The sequence below is a fragment of the Pungitius pungitius genome, chromosome 13, assembly GCF_949316345.1.
Source record: "Pungitius pungitius chromosome 13, fPunPun2.1, whole genome shotgun sequence".
Lineage (NCBI taxonomy): Eukaryota > Metazoa > Chordata > Actinopteri > Perciformes > Gasterosteidae > Pungitius > Pungitius pungitius.
Window position 1 is genome coordinate 19,005,969 of NC_084912.1, and position 24,865 is coordinate 19,030,833.

Consider the following 24,865-nt stretch of genomic DNA (forward strand, 5'->3'; position numbering starts at 1 on the left):
AATAATTCTGAAAGCAGTTTATCAGTGCTGGCATGCAGCAAGGGCTTTTTTACACACACCAGGTGTTCCAGTAAAACAAATACACCTGCATTTGTGATTTGGTCATTTTCATACCTAATCTGCTCTGTTGGTGGATTTTGGAAGTCTAAGAGTTCCAGCATCACCAGCAAAGGTCACTAAAAGATGACAAATGTTAGCATTGTCCACACTAACGTCAACGTTAAAGTCCACAGCTGTTAAAAATGTCTAAACTGAGGCTGATGGAAATCAAATTAATTCTGTAGGAATTTAGTCAACGCTATTGTAAAAATGGAAATGTTTGACAGAATTTATATTAGAATTCAGAATAGGAAGATGGTAGAAAGGTAGAAAGGGGTAATACTTTGCAACACTTGAACTTGCATTTGCAGTTCTTTCAATCGATTGGGTTTGGATCTCCACTGCTTTTTGTTGAATTACGTTTCTTTCTACAGTTACACTATAACGGTCATTCATGAAAAAACAATTACATTTTAAAAGAACCAAGTCCCAAGCCTTTTGCAGATCTAAACCCCAAAACTGGAGACTGGGGAGAAGGCTATGGAGAGAGTGTGTGTAAACAGAGAGCCAACGGTAAAGGGAAATGAGGACTGTGCGTTTGTGTTTATTGTGTTCGTGTGTACTGTGTGAGTTCCATGTGCACAAAGAGACAGGGAGAGAGAGAGGGAGAGAGTAGGGGGCCGTCCTTTCTACAGTGGACCTGTCACGCACAATATTTAGCATGACCCCCCGCCCCCCCCCCACACACACACACACACACCGCCACCCCCTCTCTTTACTCGGTGTGGGGATCAAGCCTCACAACTCCACAGCCTTCATGTCTGACAGGGGGAATGAGAAGAAAGAAGAAACTCACTGACTGACGCCTTTTCTGAATCTGACGCAGCAGGGAACTTTTTGTCCATGTCACCAGCAAACCTGAGACCAGGACACCTCTATCAGCCTGTAGCGCAACTGTTTGCCTTTTCCACGGATTAATTTAACCACACCAGGATTCGATGTAAGTGAAAATAACCTTACCTTTCTCTATTCTCTTTTTTATTTAATTGTTTATTCAATTTGATCTCCCTTTAGTTCATCCAGCGCTTTTTGTATTGTGCGTAAAAATTGACAAAATCTATATGAGTAAATCAGGGGCTGTTATGGTGCATTTTGGAAGCTTTCCATAATAACAGAACCAATGAAACGCGTTTCAGAGCTCCCGGTGGAGCTCAGAAGAAATAGAAAAGGCCTTCGGAACAGCTGGATTTTACTCGAGAGGATTAGTGTTGCTGATGAGGGGCAACACGCCAGGCATCGATATTTTCAAACTGAGTGTTGTCCTATTCAGGCCAAATAACCACCCTGATTACACAATATTAAAATACATTTCAAACTCATTTCAAAGATGATCGCGGTCTGCGAAGCTATCATCTGGACCTCCATATATGTAACACTTTTATTGACCTGTAAGGCCGACATGTTCAGTCTCTCCGTGCATGTGAGGAAGACACGTTGCTGCGTGAAGCAGACGGAAGCATATTTGCACCACTAAACTGTGAGATTATATTTAGGCCTACAGTTGGCTGTGTTTTTGATCCACATTTCTAAGACTTCCGTTTTGAAATATTTGGGAGGTCAAAAATATTTGGAGATGTGTGGGGAAATGGATAGTGCCAGCTGACCGCCGGGGCCACAGAGCGCGCGGACAGAAAAACAAACCTGTACCCCCACGACCAGCAGCCACGCGCATAAACGCAATATCCACAACTTCAATCTTATTTAGTCTTATAATAAAAAATAGATACAATAAACACAATGGATAATAAAAACAACAACAGTACAAATATAAATAAATTGTATTTGTAGAACAAATACAACGATTATAAAAACAATATGATATAATAATATGAATAAAAATATATATTTTGACACCTCAGCTCGGCCAGGTATTTTTTAAACGATCTATATGTCAGTCATCATTATTGATAGTATAAATAGATCCTAATTGCGGCCCGTTGTCAGGCCGAGGCTAAAACATGTAACGCGTGAATAACCTTCTGCATTACTCGTTGGACAAATTAACTTTAAATGTGGAAATCGAAATGTCAAATAAATATCGGAAACCAATGCAGGAGTTTTTATTTAATTTCATCTTAAAAATATAAAAAGGACTTAATAGGTGTTTTTACGGTTTAGCTCAATGGGCGTTTTATAAGGCAACTTTCCATGTTTTTTCTCAAAGCTCAAACTGTTCATTTTCTTTCATTTTAAAAGAAAAAAAGGGGATTTAAAGATTTTCTTCCATGAAGCACCATGTCCGATATGCATCTGTCCCCCGGCAGGATATATGAAAATAAGAATTGTTATATGGAGCCTTACGTTTGGTAGAATGTTGATTTATTTTGGAGTGGTCATTGGCCCCCAAAGGCCTCCGTGAGGTCAGACTGAAGGCTACGGCCCGCAGACTGCGAGGCTGCGGCTCATCATTGCGCATCACTTCAAACATATTTATCATTAGCGAAAAGTCCACCTTATGCTTTTAGACTCAACCCGTATAATGTAAAAAAGAAAGAAGAAAGAATCATTTCACAGCGTTTAGAAAAGCTAAAACCCTCTAGACTGTGCAGAAAACGTCTCGAACATTCAAATGCGTATCATTTCGAAAGGTACTATTCCCTTAAAACTATTAACTGTTAAAGAGAAAAGTCATATTCTCACAATATTGTCACTTAAATTTACGTTGATACAATCAACAATCAATCTATGAGTTAAATGATACGAAGCTGTTAAAACATGCTCCCTCTCTAGTTAAAATCATAAGAAAATGTTGTTATACACTGACGGACTGTTATAATCATTGAAATATTTGTTTTGGTTAGCAGTGATGAATTGTTCAATTGCACGGCTGTGTGTTAATCACTGTTGTGGACTTGTCCACACAGACAATCATGTCCCCGCTGCCTGCAGGCCGCCCTCGGCCTCTCTCTCAGTCATATGCAAATGACTGGCAGAAATTAACATCTACAAACATTGGACTGAAATTCGATCTGCCGTCTCATCGAGGAGGCCCTTAATAAGTTCTCAGACCGCAAAGTGACACACATCTTAATCAACTCTTAATCCCACGAATTAATTCTCAACGCGTTTATGAATAATTCCGGGTCTAATGCTCACACTGCGTGGAAATGCGAGCAATCTGCCTCGCGCACGGCCAGATGGACCCGGCAATATCCCCAAAAAGGCGAGGACTTTGGCTCCATTCATTTTTTATTATTATCATCACCATATATGTATTTTAATGAGTACTATGTCACCAGGCGGCTGCTTATGCAAACTCTCACCTTGCTGCTCATTTATGAACAAGAGGCCTCTGCGTCCTGGCAGTGTTTGATCGTAGCGTGGAGGCGGCGATACGCGATGTCAGGTGGATGTGTGGGCTGCTGCTCCAGGAAATAGACTGGGACCGGCAGTATCACGTGTGTTTTATATTTTCATGAACTTCACCTGAACATCAGCGCAGCCACCATCACAGCATCCACCTGACAGTCAACTCCTGACCTCTTTAGCTCCGTGATAGCTTGATGGCCATGTTGAGCTCACTAGGAAGGGAGACGGGCTCTTGATTGGAAATGTAGTAATTTGGACCCCTGATGGTGTGTGCGCACGCGTGCCTGCGCAGGGTTGGGGGGGGGGGGGGGGGGGTTTATTAACATCTTGTTCTGGACAAAATTACTGGCTTGCATGCAGCCGGCCCACATTTACACCACGCCAACTGACTCCGATTTGGAATTCTGACCATGGAGGGTCTCAGATGTTAAATTCAAGAGAAATGGCTCAACACGCATCTACAGCCAAAGGTAACACTGCTCCAAATAAACATGACATGGTCCGCATCTTTATTTCAAAGAGGAAAAAGTTACATAAGTCACTTGTGTGTTGACTACTTGCTGTATTTGTGCGGAGTTGTTTGACTTTGAAAAAAGCGTTATTCAGCTTTAGTTTATTCAAAAGAACAGAGAGCATGGTGACCTTTCTTGAGAGAAGTCAAAATGATCCTATGTTGATATCATGATGGCTGGTTATGTTTGCCGGATCTGTAATTTGCCTGGAACATTTTATCATCATGTTGCTCATCAGATGTGGTTCTCCCAAATGTCAGATCAGAAAAACACAATATGAGACAAATGTAAACAACCATCCTCATAAAAAACAAATGCGTAAAGATAGGGCAACGTATAAACTTGAATTCAAATAATAAGTCACAATTTACCTGCTATCTTTTATAAATCCCAAAATAGATTATTAGCTGTAATTGAGTCATTCGACTAAACAAAAGAGCAAGAACAGAAATGATATTTGAGGGCGTGTCAACGAGGGGGGAAAGTGATCTTTCTGACCCACAAATCCATATCAGAGGTTCATTAATCTGATGCCACAATACAGAAGCAGGGTACTTATCTCTCTCTTCTGGTAGACTTGAGCTTATCCGTGGTCTCGCATCTCTTTTCCCAGGGATGCAGCCGTGGCATTTGGCTGAAAGCAGAATATCCATTTTCTTGTCTCCTGATCTTTTGTGAAATGCGTTGATTGTTCTCACACATGCAAAATAAAAAACATATGTATTTCTATGGAAAATGTCACTGCATTAGCAGTGACAAATAGAAGAATATGCATTAGGTTGTTTGGAATAATTTTGAAAGAATATGCGGACCCACCTTTTACCCGTCCTTTATTGGTAACAAGGTGCTAATTCTTTAATCTGAAGATGCAAGTCGACTTTAGAGGAGAATTATGCAACTCTGTCAGTGACAGACACAATACGAAGAGAGGCTGAGGAAGAGTTTAGAGAAACAGTCACAGACATGACAAAGCAACCTTTATTTGATGAGTTCTTTTGGTCTAGGGACTTACCATTGAGAAAGAGCCATGTCAAGCTTTTAGTTTGAAAGGCACAACTCCTTACTGGGCATTAGATGTTATCAGCTTGTCAGTCTTGAAAGATTCTATGCTTTTGAACTAGCCTAGCATTTATTTTTCATTGTCTCTGCACATGTATATATGTTTATTCATAGTTTTATTATTTTGTCATAGATAGCTACTGACTGTTAATAAGAGATATGATTTTGACATAGCTCTATCCAAACATTATCAGGAATCAGGAATGAGGAATCGTTGAATCGTTGCCATTATACAGTATGTTAGACATGCATGGAATTTGACTTGGCGGTTGGTGCATAAGGAAGACGATAATGGACAACAGACAACGTAGTGCAGAAATAAGGTAGAAATATAATAAAATATAGTGAAATATATGCTATGGGTTAGTATGCTAAAGCTATGGGTTAGTTAAGAAATAAAGATAAAATTAAAAATAAAAATAAAGATAACAGAAAGTGACAAGTAAAAGTGACAAAGTGAATGAACATGGGAGTGAGAGTCAGTCAGGGGGGGCCCCGGGCTCTGTTGATGAGCCCGGCTGCCGAAGGGAAGAAACTGTACGTGTGGGGGGAGGTCTTAGTCCTGATGGACCTCAGCCTCCTGCCGGATGGAAGGGGCACAAACAGTGTATGCCCCTTAACGCCTATTATCTCTACTAACAACTCGGATTTTGACAAAGAATATTTCAAATTGATCTGAGAAGAAATAAAAGGACACTCTGTCACCGACTAACACCTCTTATTAAGTATTTCCTTAAGACTCAGAGGAGGAAGATTCAGCCTCCTCTCTTACAGTAGTGTGGCTGAAATAAAGTGGGATTTTCAGAGAGCACTCAGGGAAATAAAGTTGTCTCAACTATTTCAAATGGTGATAGAGAGTTCGGTTCAAGAGTTTGTCCAAGTCAACAGCGTGCGGTTGTTGGTGGTGCCATGCCATGCTCTGAACGTAAACCCAGGACAGGTCATATGTTACTGGCACATAAAAGACTGTCATGTCAGTTTATCTGTTACTGGTAAATAAATAAATATAACACAAACAAACCTTCAAATTTTGCCTGAAATAAAATCACTAAGAGCTCTATTAGTCCTATAAAACACGTAGATACCAGGCTAAAAAGTATCTACTTGATAGCCCAGTGTGTGGACAGTAAGAATGGAAAGTTCACGTTGATATACTGAAAACTACTCTAGAGGAGTCTTTAATGCAATGGCGGCTGCACATATCTTGCATATATATTCATAATTTTGTTCAAAACGTCATAGTTTCTACTGTGGTTTCGACAAGTTTCGTTTGAGAGAAATTATACTTATATCAACGTCTTCCGCATTGTCTCGGCCAGGGATTTAGTGTCTTCATTTTTTGTTAGCATTTCTTCGCTGAGGAAATGTACATATAGCACCGCTGTGTGAACATTTTCTGGACTACTTTGCATATATATTTTATAACTTGTTGGAGTCTTGTTTGGAGTTTTTTCGAACAGATTACTTTTAGTAATTACTTTTAGTAGTACTTTTAGTAAAGATTCTAATGTTTAAAACAATTTGAAGCATTCAAATATTTATTTGTGATGTGTACAAAGTATTCCTGTTGGAAGTTGGTTCTGCTTGGTTCTAAACCCAATGGGAGATGCTTGAGAGCAACAACCCCAATTCAAAGTCACGGTTTGATTCTCATTGCCTTTTTAAAATCTACCATTACATGGATTCATTGTCCACAGCAGCCTGGACTTTTTGTTTTACTCACTATATGTTCTGGAAAGGAAAATAAAGAAAGTAGACCATGCTGAGTCCAGGTGGGTCAGACATTCATTTCAAAGCGGCTTAACTCCTTCCGGTTTTATTTGACTAATTTTAATACTTTGCCTGCTGAATAAGTTAAATGGGATTTCCCAAGTATAAGACAAAAGTCACATCCTGAGAACACTTTCTTTTTGGGGCAATACTATTGTTTGGATCAAACATGTTCAACATATTGAATTAAATATTCAAATTATTATGTATTTCCTCCCCACACTCAATACCCTTGGGTAGAGTCTTAACATTTTCGAGGGGTTAACTGCTCTTGGATGAATAAACCATCTACTATTGTTGAGCTCCAATGACTAAGAGTTCTGACTTTTTGAGTAACATTTGGCTTGGAAAAAAAGCATTTTGTGTTGTGCAGCAATTACTCAATTGCTCTCCCCCACGTAGCTCAAAATAGAGTCAGTTGGAGGCAGCTCTTGTTATAGCCGCTTATATCAGGCTTATGTAAAGGGATCAGGATTACAACACACCAGGGGTGAACGCAAAGATCAAAGAGAAAATGGAAAAAATAGAACGCATTGCTAAAGTAAACAAATACACACAAACCCACATCAAAAGGAGCGTCCACTGATTTAATACACTGATATTTTCCCCCAAAAGGAAACTCAACAAATACAAAGTCTCCAGAGAGATGGGCTGTAAATTCGGTTGGGACATGATGAGTTGTTCAGCAAAAAATGTCTTTTGTTGCATTTCCTCTTTTTAGAAAAGTAACGGAAAATTAAGATATTGTAATATTTTGTTTTGTTTCAAAATAAAGAAAGAAGAAAAACGGTTCTTGTCTGTGTTGATACAGTAGAGTGGTTTGTTGTGGCTCCCGTGAGTAGAAGGAGTCCTCTCCTCTCTGATGTGACAGTGAAAGAGTCTTCTGTGCTGTAGGAGACCGGTCAGAAAATAAGGCCAGCATTAGTTACAAGCTGTTTTGAAAAAAAAGGTTCTCATGTCCCTCAGAATGTTACACAAACAAAAGACTTGGTTTATAACAAGTACTTTCCTGATTAAGTGAGTAAATGTTAAATATTTAAATACGATCTAAATTGCTATATACAATAGGTTGTTAACCTCATATTTTGAATGTTAGAGGTAAATTATTACTGATTAAGGGGGAACCTTGGAGTTCAGTTAAAGTCCTAATTATGATGAATGCAAATTAATTGTCAAGGCTATCAAGGCCCAACGTTGCATCCTTACTCGGGTTTGTAGCTGTACATTTGTGAGTCACTGTTTAAGGAGGAAGCCCGACATGTGTCTGTCTGTGTGTCTGTGTGCAGAGCCTGGTTATGGATTTTAACCTGCTGACGGACAGCGAAGCCCGCAGCCCGGCGCTGTCGCTCTCCGACTCTGGGACCCCGCAGCACGAGCAGGGATGTAAAGGCCAGGACAACAGTGGTGAGTTCTCCCCAAAGCTCGTCATGCATTTTTGGGCAGCAAATCACACACAAGTAGCTTCCAGCGCACCACTGGACCACAACACATGATTCATATAAAAAGAGAATTTACTCAAAATAACACACACTAGAAGTTTCAGATCATAAAATAGAAATGACTATGAGACATATAATGACACCAATCACAGTTATCACGATACAATAATGTTAGCAACAACAACAATAAATAAATAGGACACTACTAATACTAATAACAATCATCTTCATCATGTTAGGAGATTTTGACAAAATTGCTTCAAGAAGTTATGGATACAGACTGGCTGCAAACTGGGTAACACGGAGGATCCAGGAGACAGCCACTCCCGCGATGCAAAGATTCATTCTCATTGGCGGGCAGTTAGGGATCCGGAAGTCAGAGCCTCCAGGAAAAGGTGGCCCCTTCCTCGGCTGGCGAACTGTAGTATCATAAACCCAATGGACTCTGAATAATACAAATAATTGCAAAGAAGAAATGCTATTTCTCCAGAGATGACTTACTTTGCTGATTTAGTACAATTTCAATTCAAGATTAAATTACCTCTCTCTGCTGCTATGGGATGAATAAAATAATAAGAAAATAAGGGCATCACAAACCTGGACAAACCTGCTGCTTCCATGACTGAGAAAGAAACCAAAATAATCATCATTAGACAAACAAATATTAACATATATCTTTTTCACAGATACATTCCTACTTTGCTTCCTCTTTGGCTGTAAACTTTACTGTGCGGTTTGAAACATAAGAAAGTGTAATGATGTTATGAATATCAAGTAATCACCTGTATTTTGTGAGCTCTATCTCTAACCACTTCATATAGTGTAAAACATTTTAACCCCGCCATCTGGCCTCATCTCTATCTATTGGTGTGTATGTGTGTGTGTAACCCAATCATATTGCTAAACTGTGTGTGTTGGAAATGTTGTCCTAACCAACTGTCAAACACAAACTATTTAGGAAAGTAATGTGGTGTAAAATGCTTGGGTGTGTCTCCTGCCGCAAGTACCTTCTTAAGGTCTTCCAAGGTCTGTCGTTTTGCAGTAAAACTCCTTTGCTGCCTGTATATCTTTTCTCTGATGAAGCCTGACATTTTTATACAAATGTCAAATTGATGATATGAAAAATGGCCAAGATAGTGAATCCCCTCTATTGACATCAATTTACATTGACATGTGGAATAAGAAAACTGAAGACCTATAAATATTTTAAATAATGCAATTATTATTAGTTTTAATAATTATAATTATTACAAAATAATCAGAAAAGTTGGATTTGTGTACTACATTTCTATAATTATTATCTTATAGTTTGGTTAAAAACATTTTTTAAGGTTAATATGTGTTAATTTTATTCCACTGAGGATTTATCCCCTTAGAATGTACAGCTGTCGGTTTGGCAAACCAAATATAGGTTTATTTTTACTGTGGGTATTCACAGTTGTCTGAGAGTGGTGACGGGCTATCAATTACTATATAAATACATAGTGTCCAGTATTGTTCCAGAGGGAACACTATTTCTGAATTCTACATGATGAATGCTTTTAAAAGTTATTAGTATTAAAATCAATTTTTTTTAAATGAATTCGTAAAGAACACAAAATGCAATGTTATATCTGGAAGGGGTAATACATGCCAAGCCGAGCCCATAAGAGGAACAACAAGCTTTGAGACACATTGTACACTTTGGACAAACAGTAGAATTACTGGATTGATAACGCATTGCCATTGGGGCCAGGAAGACTGGAGATGTGGATGACAACGAAGCTGAGGCGGGGCCAAACGAGAGCTATTGCTCTTCAACTTTAAGGGGCCTTGATGAAGAACTGCACCTACTGGTATTTTTGAATATGAATATTTTTTACCCCACTGAATAACGCTCAGTGTCTCCATCGCTGTATCTCGCACATCCATGCCCTGAGCGACCGTGACACAGGCCTGGACACATGGAGTATCTAACACTCATGAGGATTTTATTCTGTCATATTGCTCATAAAAACTGTGACCTGGAATATCCTGTATGCATGTCATGGTCCATAATTATGCAGCTTTTTTATTCTATGAATCTGAATTTAGTGGTTTTCCAGAACCAAACAGCCTGTTGCAGTTGTTTTCCAGATTAAAGTTCTCTGAATGGCTGACCTGAAACAGCTCTGTCATGTCTTCGTATTATCAGTCAGATTGCTTCTATTGTTGGTCAGCGCCTCACTCTAAAAAGGTCTGCCCTTTCCTCAATATTGTGTTATAGACTTTGGCCTTAAGTGACAGCTTACCCAGTGTCAGTTTACTGCCAGATAACAGCCTGTGTCTGGCCCTTATTGGTTTTGCCGACGGCTCTTCGAAGCCCCTTTTTAAACACGCTGATTATTTCGAACTGCTCCGAGAGCTAAGCCCTCGCCAAACAGAGCCCAACTTGCCCCAGTCACAAATGCCTGATCCACAGGATTAACTGGCCGACTCATTTCACTTCTTTCTGTGAGGTCCTCAAATTGCAGCAGTCCGATCTAGCAGAGAGAAGCCCTGGCAGACATAACATGGATGTGTGGTCTTTTAAACTCACTGCACTGGGGGCCAAATGCAATCACTCACTGCGCCTACACTTCTTTGACCATAATGCAGTGTTTGGAACCATTCTCTCTTGGCAATGTTAAACACTCTTGTCATTTTCCAGCCTGTGGGATGGAGCGATTTCAAATGAGGTTTGATCTGACAATGATATCCAGCGGGTTTCAGCAGTGATGGTACTGATGCTGCCCTGGCTGAAAGGTGACAGAATAATGTGCTCTTTCCCAATGTGTAGATAGTTTTTTGCTTTTCTCTGGAGAATTGAGCCATTTAGGCCGGTTCATTTGTGCTCCAGTGGTCTGTGTTTGGATGCTTCTTCCTCCATTTTCTAAAGTTGTGTGCAATAGCTGTTTTTAATGCAATGCTTTAAGGCTTTCAATCTTTTGCTAACATTTTATTTTACAGGTCCCATAATTTCCATATATTCCCAGAGAGCGGTAGTGATATGAAATTAGGAAATATGGTGACAATGTTTGAACATATCTGTGTCCATCTAATGAAGTCCAAAGAAAATACAGTACTTTAATTACGTACTTCATAGATTCAAAAGTGAAGGATTGCAAACGATAACTATAATAGTTTAAATACCAAACATTTTGTATGATCAAGTCAACAATTATGCTTTTGCCCAGCACAAAGATGCCAATTTGGCTGGACCAAGGTGCAGATTTCTAACACACAGAAATCCTGTGATTAATTGTGATTCGGCGCATTGTTACATACATACAATATGAACAAAATTGGATTTTTTTTTTTAATTCATTAATGGGCGATTGATTGCTATTAATTATTTTCCCGTGATTAATTGCAGCTAATGACTTTCTATATGAGATGATATGTATATATATATTGTGGCAATCCTGGGGGAGAGGACTTCCACATCTCAGTTGAAGGACACAAGCCGGACTCGGGGTACAGTTTGAACACAGTTTATTCAGATTACTTGGCTGTGTAGGAGGATAAGCTCCACGCCCTGTTGCTCCTCCGTATTCCGTCGTCGTCCTGTCCCAGGTCATACATGGGTGGTCCTCTTCCAAAGTAATTCGATACACAGCCGGAGGTCGTCAGCCAGTCCAGGTCAATCCATGCAATCTTATCCTGCGTTAACTTCTCTGTTATCTATCTCTCTCCATTTCCTCCTTGTTCAGTTCCTTGTTGCCCTTCTTATGCTTCCCCTCTCTAATTGTTGGAATGCATTCCAAGTATTGTTCTTCGAATCTTTATTCTACTTATTATATTTCTTCCGCGCCCCCTTTCAACTCCTTCACACTTTAAGCTATTCAAACCGTTCAAATATTAAAATGTTGAGCTCTTTCAGGAGAGGGGTGCTATGACTTTTCAGCTTTACAGCTCTCATGATTGAATTTATATTAATTAAAATCATCAATCTTTTTAACATGGTTTCCAATGGATTACATTTTCAAATCCTCTCAAAACCTCTTCAAATTTCAACTTCAGCTTTTCCAATCTTTCAGCTAGAGAAACCATTTAAATTTATAATAAGCACGTCGAAAGTTGGGGACGGACCGGCCGGCGTTAGAGGGGGAGGGGGTCCGCTGGTGGGCGAAACTGCGCACTGAGGAGTTAACAATTGTAATCATGATAGGGGCTGTAGTATTTGTGTGTGTCCACTGACATTTAATTGTCCAAGTAAAACACGTAGTACTAATTTTAGTCGTTGGCGCTGTATGCATCTTTATTATTTCACACAACCACGCACCTCTGTGACATCATCAACACATGACGGTTAACTTAACCAGGGGCGTTTTTAACGGGACCAGCACGAAGCTCTCAGTAAATTTCTACACCATTTGCAAACTTTTGAGGCACTCAGCAATCATGCAAAATGTTTTTATATTTTATCTTGACCTGTTGCCAGGATCTTCTCCTGTCTTGTTTGTTCTGTGCACATGGGCAGGTGCCACTGTGTATGGTAGGTCCTGTCATCAGTGTATTAATGGGTGAGAGATGTCATGTAGTATTAAAGCGCTTTGAGTGATCAGAAGACTAGAAAAGCGCTGTACAAGTCCATTTATCAAGTTCATTAAGTTTGAATGTTAAAACATTCTCTCTCCCAACCCGCCCCCTCACCCAATTCCATTATTTCAAAATAAAAGTCTCAATGATTATCTCTACCTCAACCATAGTACTTACTTCTTCTACTGCTAGTTCCACAGTTACAACTAGTACTAAACCTTATATTACTACAAAAAATGTATTTTTGAATTCTCAGCTTTTCTTCTTTCTATTCTTTCAGCTTTTATTATTTCTGTGTTTTCAAATTCATAGAAGCATTTCCCATTTCTGTTTTTTTGCAATTCTTTCAAGTTCATTTCAGCTTTTCTCATTTCTGTATTTTCAGCAATTTTTAAATGTATTTCAGCTTTTTCTATTCTTTCAGCAATGTTTAGAATAATTTCAGCTTGTTTCATTTCTGTACTTTAAGCAACTTTTTGAAATTATTTTCAGCTTTCTGCATTCCAATGCATTTTCTAGTTGCTCAATTGCTTACCCTCTCGCCCTGTTAGGCCGGAACTCTCTGACATGGCCCGGGGGTGGAGCCATCCAGTCGAAATATACCTCCCCGCCAACACCTACCCACTCACTTCTCCCTGTAATCTACCACAATATATATATAGCATTAGCCACTCCTCTCGTTCTCGAGTACGCATTCTAAACCATGGCCGAATCACGATTGAATGTAAGCACGTTTCTTACGACCACCTTACCTACATTACATCATCCATCCTCCGGCCCGGAGATGCCATTGCACATTTCCCTTCAGACGAACATTCTCTCTGGGTAGGAGTCACCAGTCACACCATTTGTAGCCACCCATGCTAGTTGGAGCCACGAGCACCAAGATGCTAGTTCACAGCCATAATTCCCACCCCTTTTTCCATATTAACATAACATCGAAGAAAAATAAACTTTTCCAGCTAGCGTTAGCAGGAGCACCCGGCACCGGGAGGCCAGGCCCCGGCATTTCCTACTACCACAGCAGCTAGAAGGGACAGTGAATCCTCAAGCATCTGTGGATGGCACATTTACTCCCACATTATTGAGATGTCTGATGTGTAGTTACAATATGTTATATATATATATAATATATATGTTCGCTACAATATGTTGGGTTCAAGTAAATGTGTATTTAAAGACAATAAATACAGTTCTGATTTAAATTTGTTTAAAAAAATTGGTTGAAAAATAAATAAATATACAAAAATGGTCTTATCCACCAAACATTTTGCGACCCTAGTGTTTCCCACACATAGACTGATCTGTGGCGCACCAGATTAAACACCGGCCGCCACACATGCGATTATTTTTTTTTTACCGCTATTGAAATCACGCACTGTATTTGTTCAGCTGCATTTCCTTTCCCTGCTCTCTCTCCGTCTCTGTCACTCACGCGTCTACGGCGGCAAATCACTGTCAAAATTGAGTGCAAATCAGGTTGATGCGCACGTGTGAATCAAACATCCGCGGGCAAATGTCCATCTTGCGATCTACCATGGTGACTGGCTTCGACCCCGTACTGTCAAAAAGAACAACAGCGAGCGCGTAGCAAGCACCTTCGAGCGCGAGCAGAGATTAGCCTCGCGAGCAAGGAAGTTCACGTTGTGGGAGCGAGCAAATATCATGTGTGACACAGACTTTTTGCTTGCGAGAGACTCCATCAAGGGACCATCTCCTGAGGCCTTCGATCAACGATCCATTCATTCACGTTAAATACATTCAGTGGATGGCGTGGTCCTTACTAGTATGTTCATATTTTACATTATCTTCAATCCTCAACATAGAAAGCAAAATATAAGTAATTGTAATCAAATTATTGAATATGCAATACCAGTTAAAGGTTTGGACTAATTTAATTTAATTTTACATGCTCAAATAAAAGAAGTTCACTTGCATTGAACACTTCCCAAATAAGGTAAAATTACGTGTAACACATGTCATAAGATGTCACCCAGTTTTTAAAATCACATGAGGCTTTTGTAGAGAAAGCTGTGATTTGTGTTGATAACTTTAGTTATAGTACCAAATATGGGTGACTGGAGGGAGATGTATTACCAGTACTAAGCATCGAACTGCCCAAAGAATACTGGTTTGTGTGAGAGGGGGGCAACCCCTTCTTTAAGATGTGATATCGATTTTATTTTCTTTTGTGTAAAATTCTATTGAATGTCACCCATCTTCCTATCTAAGCCGCTCTTCCCAGTGTCTTTTTCAAATCTATAGTCCTAATGTGTGTCTGCAGATACTGAGAAATGCCACCACAACCAGCTGGATGACTCCAGCGCCGAGGACAGTTCTCTGAAGAAGAAGCAGCGGCGGCAGAGGACTCACTTTACGAGCCAACAGCTCCAGGAGCTGGAGGCCACCTTTCAGAGGAACCGCTACCCCGACATGAGCACCAGAGAGGAGATTGCAGTGTGGACAAACCTCACCGAGGCCCGGGTCAGGGTGAGTAAATACACAAATCTGCTTGTTAATGCAGTGAATATCAGTGATCAGGTGATCTTATTAGGGAAATCTGTAGAACCACTACTGGTAAGGCCACCTTCAAACAAAGCCCTCTGGTTCAAGTAAGTTGAAAAATCCAGTCTGGGATTTGTTTGCCTCAACAGCACATCTCACCAACAATTTCTCCCACTAGTAATCCAATATTGTCCCACCTACCTTCAATGTCTCACATGTTGTCCTACATGTCGGTACATTATCTCACTGGTGCAAGGTTTCACTGGTACATTGTTTCACCAGTACTACTACACAGACTTACTAACACATTGTTTTTCTTGTACAAACCCCCAAAAAATATTCAAAAAGTACAAACCATTCATGGTTTCAATAGGTTAACTTCCAACTGCTGCTATTTTTTTTTAAATGTCATTGTTGTTGGGTAAGTTAGTAATCGCTGTAAAGCGGTCTAGTAAAAAGCTAGTGTACATTTAATAATAATATTGCGTTGTATTTGTCTGGTCCCAAGATAGCCATGTCAACTAAAAAGTTGTTCATTTGTTTGTTTCATTAAATCTGGCTTTTCAGAGTTCTCTTTTTAGTAGTCCCTTAGAGGGGGATATACTGTATAGTTGGAAGCGTTCAACTATACATTTATTCATCCGTTCAAAACACTGATGGACAACAACCAACAACTGGAGATTCTTTTCACGGCGTGGATTCAGTTCCAGGCTTATTTTGTAGTTTCTTGCCTCTGGTGTCCCTGGGTGAACTTCACTTCCTGCCCTGGTGTATTTTCCCCTGTGAGTGTGATTATCAACCGTGTTTCTGATTGTTGCCCACTGTGTCCAATCACGTGCACCTTCCCAGTGTATTTAAACTATGTGTGTCCCTTTGCTCCCAGTCGTTAGTGTATGTCGGTGAGTCTCATTCAATAGTTTGTTTGATTTTCCTTGTGTCTCGATAACTGTTTGTCCCAGGGGGTTTTTGTAATGGTTTTTAGAAATCGGCGAGTCTGCCGTTTGAGCCCTCGCTGTCTCTTATCCCTGAATTTCCCTGTGACAAGTTTGCTGTGGGGTTCAGTAAGAGTTTCTTCAGTGTCCAGGATCAAGTAATTACATTTAGCAACCATTCTGCATGATCTAAACATAACCATTTTGTTTGTATTATATTTTGATGTAGGCACAATCATATTTAATAAACCAGTTTCCATTTTTTTTGGACAAATATTGTTTTCTCCACATTACATTAACAACAAAGAGACAAAGAAAAACATGGCACATCTAAAGTTACATAAGCGCAAGTATAGGTATCAGTGGCGTGTTTGTTGTTGGACGTTACTGGAGCACTATATCATCAGAAAACAATCCTATTTTATTCTCAGTATCATTCATTTTGATCCCAGTTATCTCACTATTGACTCTAATTGCCATTGCTAACGGTTCAATAGCCAGGACGAAAAGGAAGAGGAGACAAGGGGCATCCTTGTCTGGTACCTCTACAAAGAGAGAGCTGTTTTGATACAATATAGTTGGTCATTACTGAAGCACTTGAGTTATGATATAGGAGTTTGATCCAGCTAAGGAAGTAATTTCCTACTCCAAAGCCTCCTTTCATACTGTCTATGGCGTTTGACAACTCAGACTTTACAATTGGGGAGTTAAGTTTATGTTTTGCAGTCTCACTAAAGAGCAGTATTTCCAATTTAATTAGGAAGTTGTGTGTGTGAGATGTCTGGACTTTCTGATGCGTACAATTTAGAATAAAATGTCTGAAAAGTGTTGTTTATTTCTTGTGGGTTATTAATTAGTGTACCTTTCTCAGACTCAATTTCTAGTATTAATCTTACATTCTGCATTGACTTCAAAAGCACTCAGCCGCCCCGAAGACTCCACGAAAGACTTCTTAGTAGTCTTTGTTCTGCTTGTCTTCGTGCGGCGGATTTTCGCTAACGCTTCACCTAGTCTCCAGTTAAATACTCCCTCGTTAGTGGAAGTCGGCTACGGCTGCGCTGACCACTCCCCCGTCGTTAGTAAACAACAGGTTGATTGCCCTCAGCCGAAACTCGTCCAAATGCAAAGCGGCAAGCAATTTGACACCCTAATAAGTGGACAACAACAACAACAACAACTGGCAGTCAAGTTAGCTTAAAACAAGAAACGGTAACAGATAAAGCAGTAGCAGTCAAGTTTCACTTAAAAACAGCAGAAGCAACAACAAGTTTAGCAGACTAGTTTGGTTAAAGAAAATATACTCAATCCGATTTCAAGTCTCCTGGAAGTCTGAAGATCTGGTAGAAGAGATGCACACGCTGACATGAGTCAGCCCTCAGTTTTCATTGATCAGAACAGATTATGTAATACAAAGAGGGTTAAAAAATTTAAGTTTAGGTAAAATTACGTTCTACCAAAGCTTCAGTTCATTCAAACCCTAAATGTCAAAGGTGCAGCAGAGTGTGCCCACACCCAGGGATTTGGTCATTGTAGCTATAAGAAGCAGGAGGACACACATTCCGATGGATGACAATACAATCCCTGGACTGCCTTACAAGCAATGGATCAAATTATTGTTGGCTGGATGAAAGGTCACATAGCACACAATCTTGGTTCTTGTTTTGAAAGGACAACAGACTACACATGGTCTTGTCAGTAATGCCTTTCTAACCCCAACTCATGCCCAAAACACCTCACCCGTAACCATGATTCATGACATTTGCGAGAGCTGTTATAGACCTTTTTCACAACTTCCGTATTTGTTACCGGAAATACGCAATCGTTGTGGTAATCTACTTCTTGTCTGGTTGTCACGATACCAAAATGATGACTTCAATACTATACCTGCCAAAATATTACGATACTCGATACTTTCGATACAATACCACAAATAAGATACTGGAAAATGTATCTATGATAGTAGTAAATAAAACATCTGTAAGGTTCCCTTTTTACCAGCTTGTTCCTGCTCAGCTTTTTGAAAACTTTTGAAACAGATGCCATTCATATTAGTATTGTCCCACAGCAAGATATTAATGAAAACAACATGGTAAAATCATAGCATTGATCATACACAGCTATGTAGGCCTATTGTCTGTATCTGACTATATGACTACATAGTTATTTCCATAAGTATGAATTACATCATTTTACAGATGCGTATGAGGTGGAAAAAACCCTAAAGCTATGTGGGTTGGGTACATTAAAGATACATAATTAAGGAGACACATAATTAAAGGGCAATTTCTCCCCTTTATTAAAAAACGACCATGAAAATTGCATCAAGTGTGTATTATTTGGTGCAATTTTGTGAGCATTCTGACCTCATGATCATATAGGCCCACCCGAGTAAAATTGTAGGTTATTTTGCATGTATTTCTTACTATACAGTAACTTATTTGTTGTCTTGCTTTGTCTTGTGTTGTACTTGCTTGATGTTCTACTGTTAGGAAAGTTGTTGTCAAGCCAACACAGGTACAGGCTGCCATATCTCACGATTTCCCATGGTATTGTAATGAAAGTATCGAGTATCGTAATATTTTGGCAGGTATAGTATCAAAGTCAAAATTTTGGTATCGTGACAACCCTAGTCTGTAGTCGGGACCCTGAATAACCTTGACATTCAGTCTTTTCCTCAACCCGTCCAACCGCATTGACTCTGAGTCACGTTAAAGATTGGGTAGCTTCTGTTCTCTGGCGTGGGGTTTCCCTTGCTGTCCCTGAGTGCGATGGAAAACTGTCATGCACTTTATAGTCATATTAATGGTCAACAGCATTCTATTACTATAATAACAAGATTGGATGATACACAGCAGTATGCCAAGTGAGCTGAGAGACACGGCTGAGTATCAACACAGGAAAGTGTTGATTTACGAGGATTTAAGACAAAAAATGTAATAGCAAATTATGTGAATGTAAAACAAACACAGACAGATGTGATGAGATTATTTTCAGATACTCCTTCAAAGCAAAGGTTTGCCCACAACTTTACACAGAAAGGAACTTTTTACAGTTTTAATTTCTTAAAACTCAATTTAGATATTCCACTACAGCATTAATCCAATTCACATCCACAAAATATAGGACCATAAAATGACATTTTTTAAGATTGCCCTTCCCTGACATTTCTTTCATTGGGATCTCACTATTCAAATAAGTCTCAATGATTGGTTTTAATAAGCTTCGTCTCATAATGACTACTTGAAGATACACTTGAACTTACTTTCTGGGATCGTAATGTCTTTCAAGAAATCTGAATATATGCACACAATATTACTGTAAGTATTTAAGAGGGGTTAAGCTACTCTAGATGTGTTTTAGAATTATACTTGACTCGCGGAACTTTCTAATAGTTAGGAAAAAAATAACTCAGTCACTCTATTTTGCTCTTGTGTGCAAAACTTTATTAAAGGTGAAGCTGTGAAAACCTTTAATAATTGACAATTGGGAAAAAATAATCACTCTACCTAGTGAAGCATCAGCAGCATGTCAGCATTCAAATGAATCTTCCCAGCAGCTCCTTTGGAGTCTGTATTGAATGTATTGTTTTTCTCTGGTTTGAGGTGAACGTTGCTCAGTTTAGAAAAGACTATTACTTTTCTAACCAAAACACACCCACACAGTCCTTTACAGTGACTAAAGAGTCAGAATTTTGAAATTCTGTAATGAAAAAAAGTTTTTTTTAGCCTTGAATTGTTCATGTTTGTGACTGTTCATTTAAATAATTTCTGATTTTGCCTTCCGTAGGTATGGTTCAAGAATCGCCGTGCTAAGTGGAGAAAGCGAGAGAGGAACCAACAGGCAGAGTTATGCAAAAATGGCTTTGGTTCCCAGTTCAATGGACTCATGCAGCCCTATGATGACATGTACACAGGCTACTCCTACAACAACTGGGCCACCAAGAGCCTAGCAAGCAGCCCGCTCTCTGCCAAGAGCTTTCCATTCTTTAACTCAATGAATGTAAGCCCCCTATCATCCCAGCCCATGTTCTCTCCCCAAAGCTCAATCCCCTCCATGAACATGGCCTCGAGCATGGTGCCTTCAGCGGTGGCCGGGGTTCCCTCAACGGGGCTTAACAACTTGGGCAACCTCAACAATCTCAACAGTCCCACAGCGCTCAACTCCGTAGCGGTGACCTCGGCCACATGCCCCTATGCCACCACAGCCAGTCCCTACATGTACAGAGACACCTGCAACTCTAGCCTGGCCAGTCTGCGGCTCAAGGCCAAGCAGCACACCAACTTTGCTTATCCGACAGCGCAGAACCCTGTGTCCAACCTGAGCCCCTGCCAATATGCTGTTGACCGGCCGGTATGAAGAAGATGCTCCAATGAAGACCCCTGACCTAATTTACCAGCTGTAAGTCATTTATTACCCCACTTCCCGACTCTTTACATCATCTCTCAACTGCTAGATGTGCTGCAGACGAGCACATCAAGTTTTGATGGTGTGTAATGGGTGTTATCTTACAAAACTGAAACGACAAACAGACATGCCCAGATGGACCACCGCAATTCAATTCATTTTTTCCAGTTTGTGAGTCTGTGTCGGTGAACTGACCAACTGCTTTAAAGGATTTCGAAAGATTATAACCATATCATTTTTTCCCTTTTTTAACTGCATGATAGGAGTAAATGTAGAAACCAAGTGTAAAAAAACATGGATGCTTCAACATCTTGGCCCAAAATCATCAAAAGGGATCTTTTCTGCCATTGCAGGTAAAGGGACCTGTGGTTGTAATGTACGAGAAATGGAGAATGTATATATTGGACTTTTTTGTTTTGTATGTGCCGAAAAAATATATGAAAAGTAGTAGATGAGAAAAGATGAGAAAAGCATGTTTTTCAAAAGCAAAGACCATAAATCTGTGTACAATGAGCACATCCTTTTAGGAACTTTGTTGTGACTTATTCTCCCCATGGAAGGTCAAACTTCATCTTGGATGGACAAGAGGAGGGCAGTCCTGACCACAATGTCAAGCATACCACATAAAGAATATCACATTCGTCAAGTCAATTTCTGAAAAGCCATTGAGTATATAGATTTGTGTGGTGTTTTGCAAAAAAAAGGAGTCCTTGACTGTAAAAATGTATGTAAGAGTGCAGTTGTCATAACATCTTTTTCCTGGTATAGCCTGCTTTGTCTCATTAAAGAACCAATTAAAATATTTGTTTTTATCAACTACAAATTATTTTTGACATTGAACAGAACATGTCTTTTTGTATTTGATATAGCCATATATGCCATTGTACACTTGGGTTACATACTCCAAAACACAATTCTCCCACAACAATGAGCACAATGCCATAGAAACCATGACTCACTTCCATGGCAACCCCCTTTCAACGCTGAGGGTAGTGGGATGGAGGAAGAGAGGTGCGGAGATATAGATGTTCCTGATGGCTGCTCACTGATATGTTTGACCTACACTCCGGGCGCTAACCGCGGGCTATCCAGTAACACGGCAGGAATTTACAGAGGCCAAGTCTGAAGCAGGGCCCACATGACATTAGGACCCCAAGGAGCGAGATGTCCTAACAGGGCCGCAAACGGAGGGGTTAGCAGCACATCAATCCCCCATAATCCCCTGCAACTGTTAACTATGCTGACATTTACATTGTTTTTCCTTTATTCGCTAATAATACCACACAAATCCTGAAGCAGTATAACTACTGATAAATAAAAATATTTTAAACTATTGTTATTCTTATAGTGATCATGTGACACGAAGAAGACATGGAAAAGGAGAGGACAAAACAAAACCAACATGATTCTGAAAAAGACAAATCAAAGTGCAGTCAAACGAAACTTTTGTTACTATTTCTTTTTTTTATAACCTCATCAATAGTTTGCTTTGAAATTATTAATAAATTACCCGGCATGAAAGTCTCAAGGCTGTATCAAAGCCCTCTCTCTTGGTTATGGTTGACAGTTACACAAATATTATCAAAATATGTATAAGATAATTTTTTCAAAAGATGCTAATTATAATGTATACATCTTTGCAGTTAATACTTACACATTTTCAGAAGGAAATGGACAAAAATTAGCTCAATGTTATCAGCTATGACCAACACACCAAAAAAACCTCAATCCCAGCCTGACCGCCACCCTTACGGACTCACACACTTTAAAGGTGCCTTCTCTCTGACTCTGTGAGGGTTTAATTCTGTCCCATTGTCACGTCGCTGAGTGTTTGAGGCTCTCTCGCAGACATTTTGAGCCCTTTATGAATCCTTTCCGTAAATCAGCTTTGGATGATGACTTTGCCCCACAAGACATTGCAATGAGACATTAAGACAGAGTAATCGGTTAAAGGATGGAAAAGTAAAAAAACGTAAACAAAGAGGACGCACACGTGTGTTCAGACTTGTCATAATAATATACATGTATATACACTTAAAACATTAAGGATAACAAATATTTAAAAAAACACATGGTACCAATCGATATTTACTAATTTCTTCATGTATTTAATTCATCATTCGTTCATCATTCGTCATTCAAGCTATATGGAAATAACTGTAAAAGTATGAACTAAATACCCCTGATTCTAAATCATATTTTACACGGTGTCATGGTGACGTAGTTGACAATCCTGTTCATTGATCAAGGTTCTCCCTCTCTCCCTGTGGTTACTCAATCCAATGATTAGGGGAGAGCACATTCACAGCCAACCATACAGAGGCACTGTTTCTGTAAGCCAATTACATCGTTGCTGTCAATTGTTTGTCCTGCTCATTATTGGATTACACCAACTTCCTTCACCACCACCACAGCCAGGGTCAGGATACGCCTTATCCACACCTTAACCTTGGATTATCCTACAGCAGGATGGTCCATGCTCCAAAGACTTTGCACAATTCCTATTTGTACATGTTTAATGATTTATTGTTGAATACCTCTCCCAATTGCCCTGCAAATATTGGTGGGAAAGCTCCAAAGGGTATAGCAAACATTTTGAAACAGGCTGATCTTTCATGGCCCGCTGCGAGTTTAGTTGTTGTAATGTGTTGCAATTAGGTTTGTATATTTCTTGCATAGTGGGGAAACACCTACTCGAATGTGTATATTATACATATGATAATAATATAAAAATATAACATTGGAATGCAATTCAGTTAATTTATTATGGGTTTGCAGGGCGAGGATACAAACTTTCTATTCCTCTAACATTATATATATATAGAGCGAGAGTCGCGCTTAGAGTAGAGAGGGTGTGCTGAGAACCACAAGGTTGGCGGCTCGAACTCTGACTGCTCCATGTCCCTGTTGAAGTGTCCCTGAGCTACCCATAAAATGTCAGGTTTCAATCACATTCAAAATAGATGGTGCTGACCAGAAATGTTATTAATCTGTCATGTTGATGAATGAACGCATCAAGAAATTACAATTCTAATGCTTTCAGGGTTTAGATCAAATGTATCACTTCTTAATTCGAGTGGTTCTGTGTTGTATCCCAGAGAGCCAGCCAGGAGCTTTACAAATGTTATTGCTGATCCGAGAGCAGCTTGTATCCTGGTGGACCAGACACAAACCTGTTTGGCTGTCACAGTATGTGCTCTTCACTGCCCCATAACACTAAAGGATCAATATTTTTTTCCATTCTTTTTTTCTTTACAAAATTGAATGCAAACACCAGGATAATGTTTAATATAGGTTGATATGTAGTATTACGTACTTTACATGTTTAGATCATGTTATTTGTATTTAAAATGTAATTGGCGTAGTTTTGGCGTAATACCTATTTCGGTATGCCTGTAATACCTCCCTAACCTTCTTCCCACCCCGTTGACGCATTCCAAACCCCACCCTTCAAACTTTTTTTTTCTTTTTAATTATTTTTTCCTTTCTACCTTTTTTTGTGCCTGGGAGCCACGGCGGATCCTTTGACATAACTCCCCCACAACCCATCAAACTGCCTAGTTGGAGCAACTTACAATCTTCACGTCTCACAAACTAAAACGTTAAACGCATGCAGGGGGTGTCACAAGGCTGGGTGCAGGTTGAAGGCAGGCAGGCAGGCAGGACTCAAACGCAGGATTCAGGTTTTCCAGAAGGTGCTATTTATTCACCACAAAAACGAACAGAAGCCAACGGACATGCACCAACGAGGACTGACGAGGACAATGACGCGACAAGGGACAACAGGCACACAGGGCTTAAATACACAAGGGAGGTGCAGGTGATTGGACACAGGTGGAAGCAATCAGGCAATCACAGGACAGGACAGGAAGTGAAGTTACCCAGGAAGACAAGAGACATGAAAACTACCAAAATAAGACAAGCAGACCCAAACCGTGACAGGGGGTGGCGTGGTCCTTGCTAGTGAATTTAGGTGAAAACAAATTGATAATTCATTGTCTAATGGTAGGCCTGTGTGTCAACGTTTTAAAATGCTATGACTGAAATCAGTGTAAATGAATCTGCAGAACACTAACGTTAGTCATTAAACATAATGTACAGATGTTTGAATCGCTTTTCTCATTAAAAGGAAAAACTGGCAATCTCCTTTTTGGGTTTTATGGCCTGTCTTACTAGATTCAGAGCTTGCTGGGCTAATGCTGCTAGCTACAGTCATGGGAAAAGGGTTGGTTTTTTATGTCTAATAATTAAAAAATTGCTAGTTTCTCGACACTCCCAACCCTACTTTTACCTGTAG

The 24,865-nt window shown here is 39.7% G+C and overlaps 1 protein-coding gene across 1 annotated transcript; it reads left to right on the top strand.

The window, feature by feature from the left end:
• Positions 1-836: 836 nt before the first annotated feature.
• pitx3 (paired-like homeodomain 3) lies at positions 837-21,384 on the top strand. The gene is made up of 4 exons (XM_037464785.2): positions 837-1,039; positions 8,036-8,153; positions 15,012-15,217; positions 19,951-21,384. The coding sequence occupies exons 2-4, from the start codon at positions 8,045-8,047 to the stop codon at positions 20,518-20,520; spliced, it is 885 nt and encodes a 294-aa protein (XP_037320682.1). The 5' UTR covers positions 837-1,039; positions 8,036-8,044; the 3' UTR covers positions 20,521-21,384.
• Positions 21,385-24,865: the final 3,481 nt, after the last annotated feature.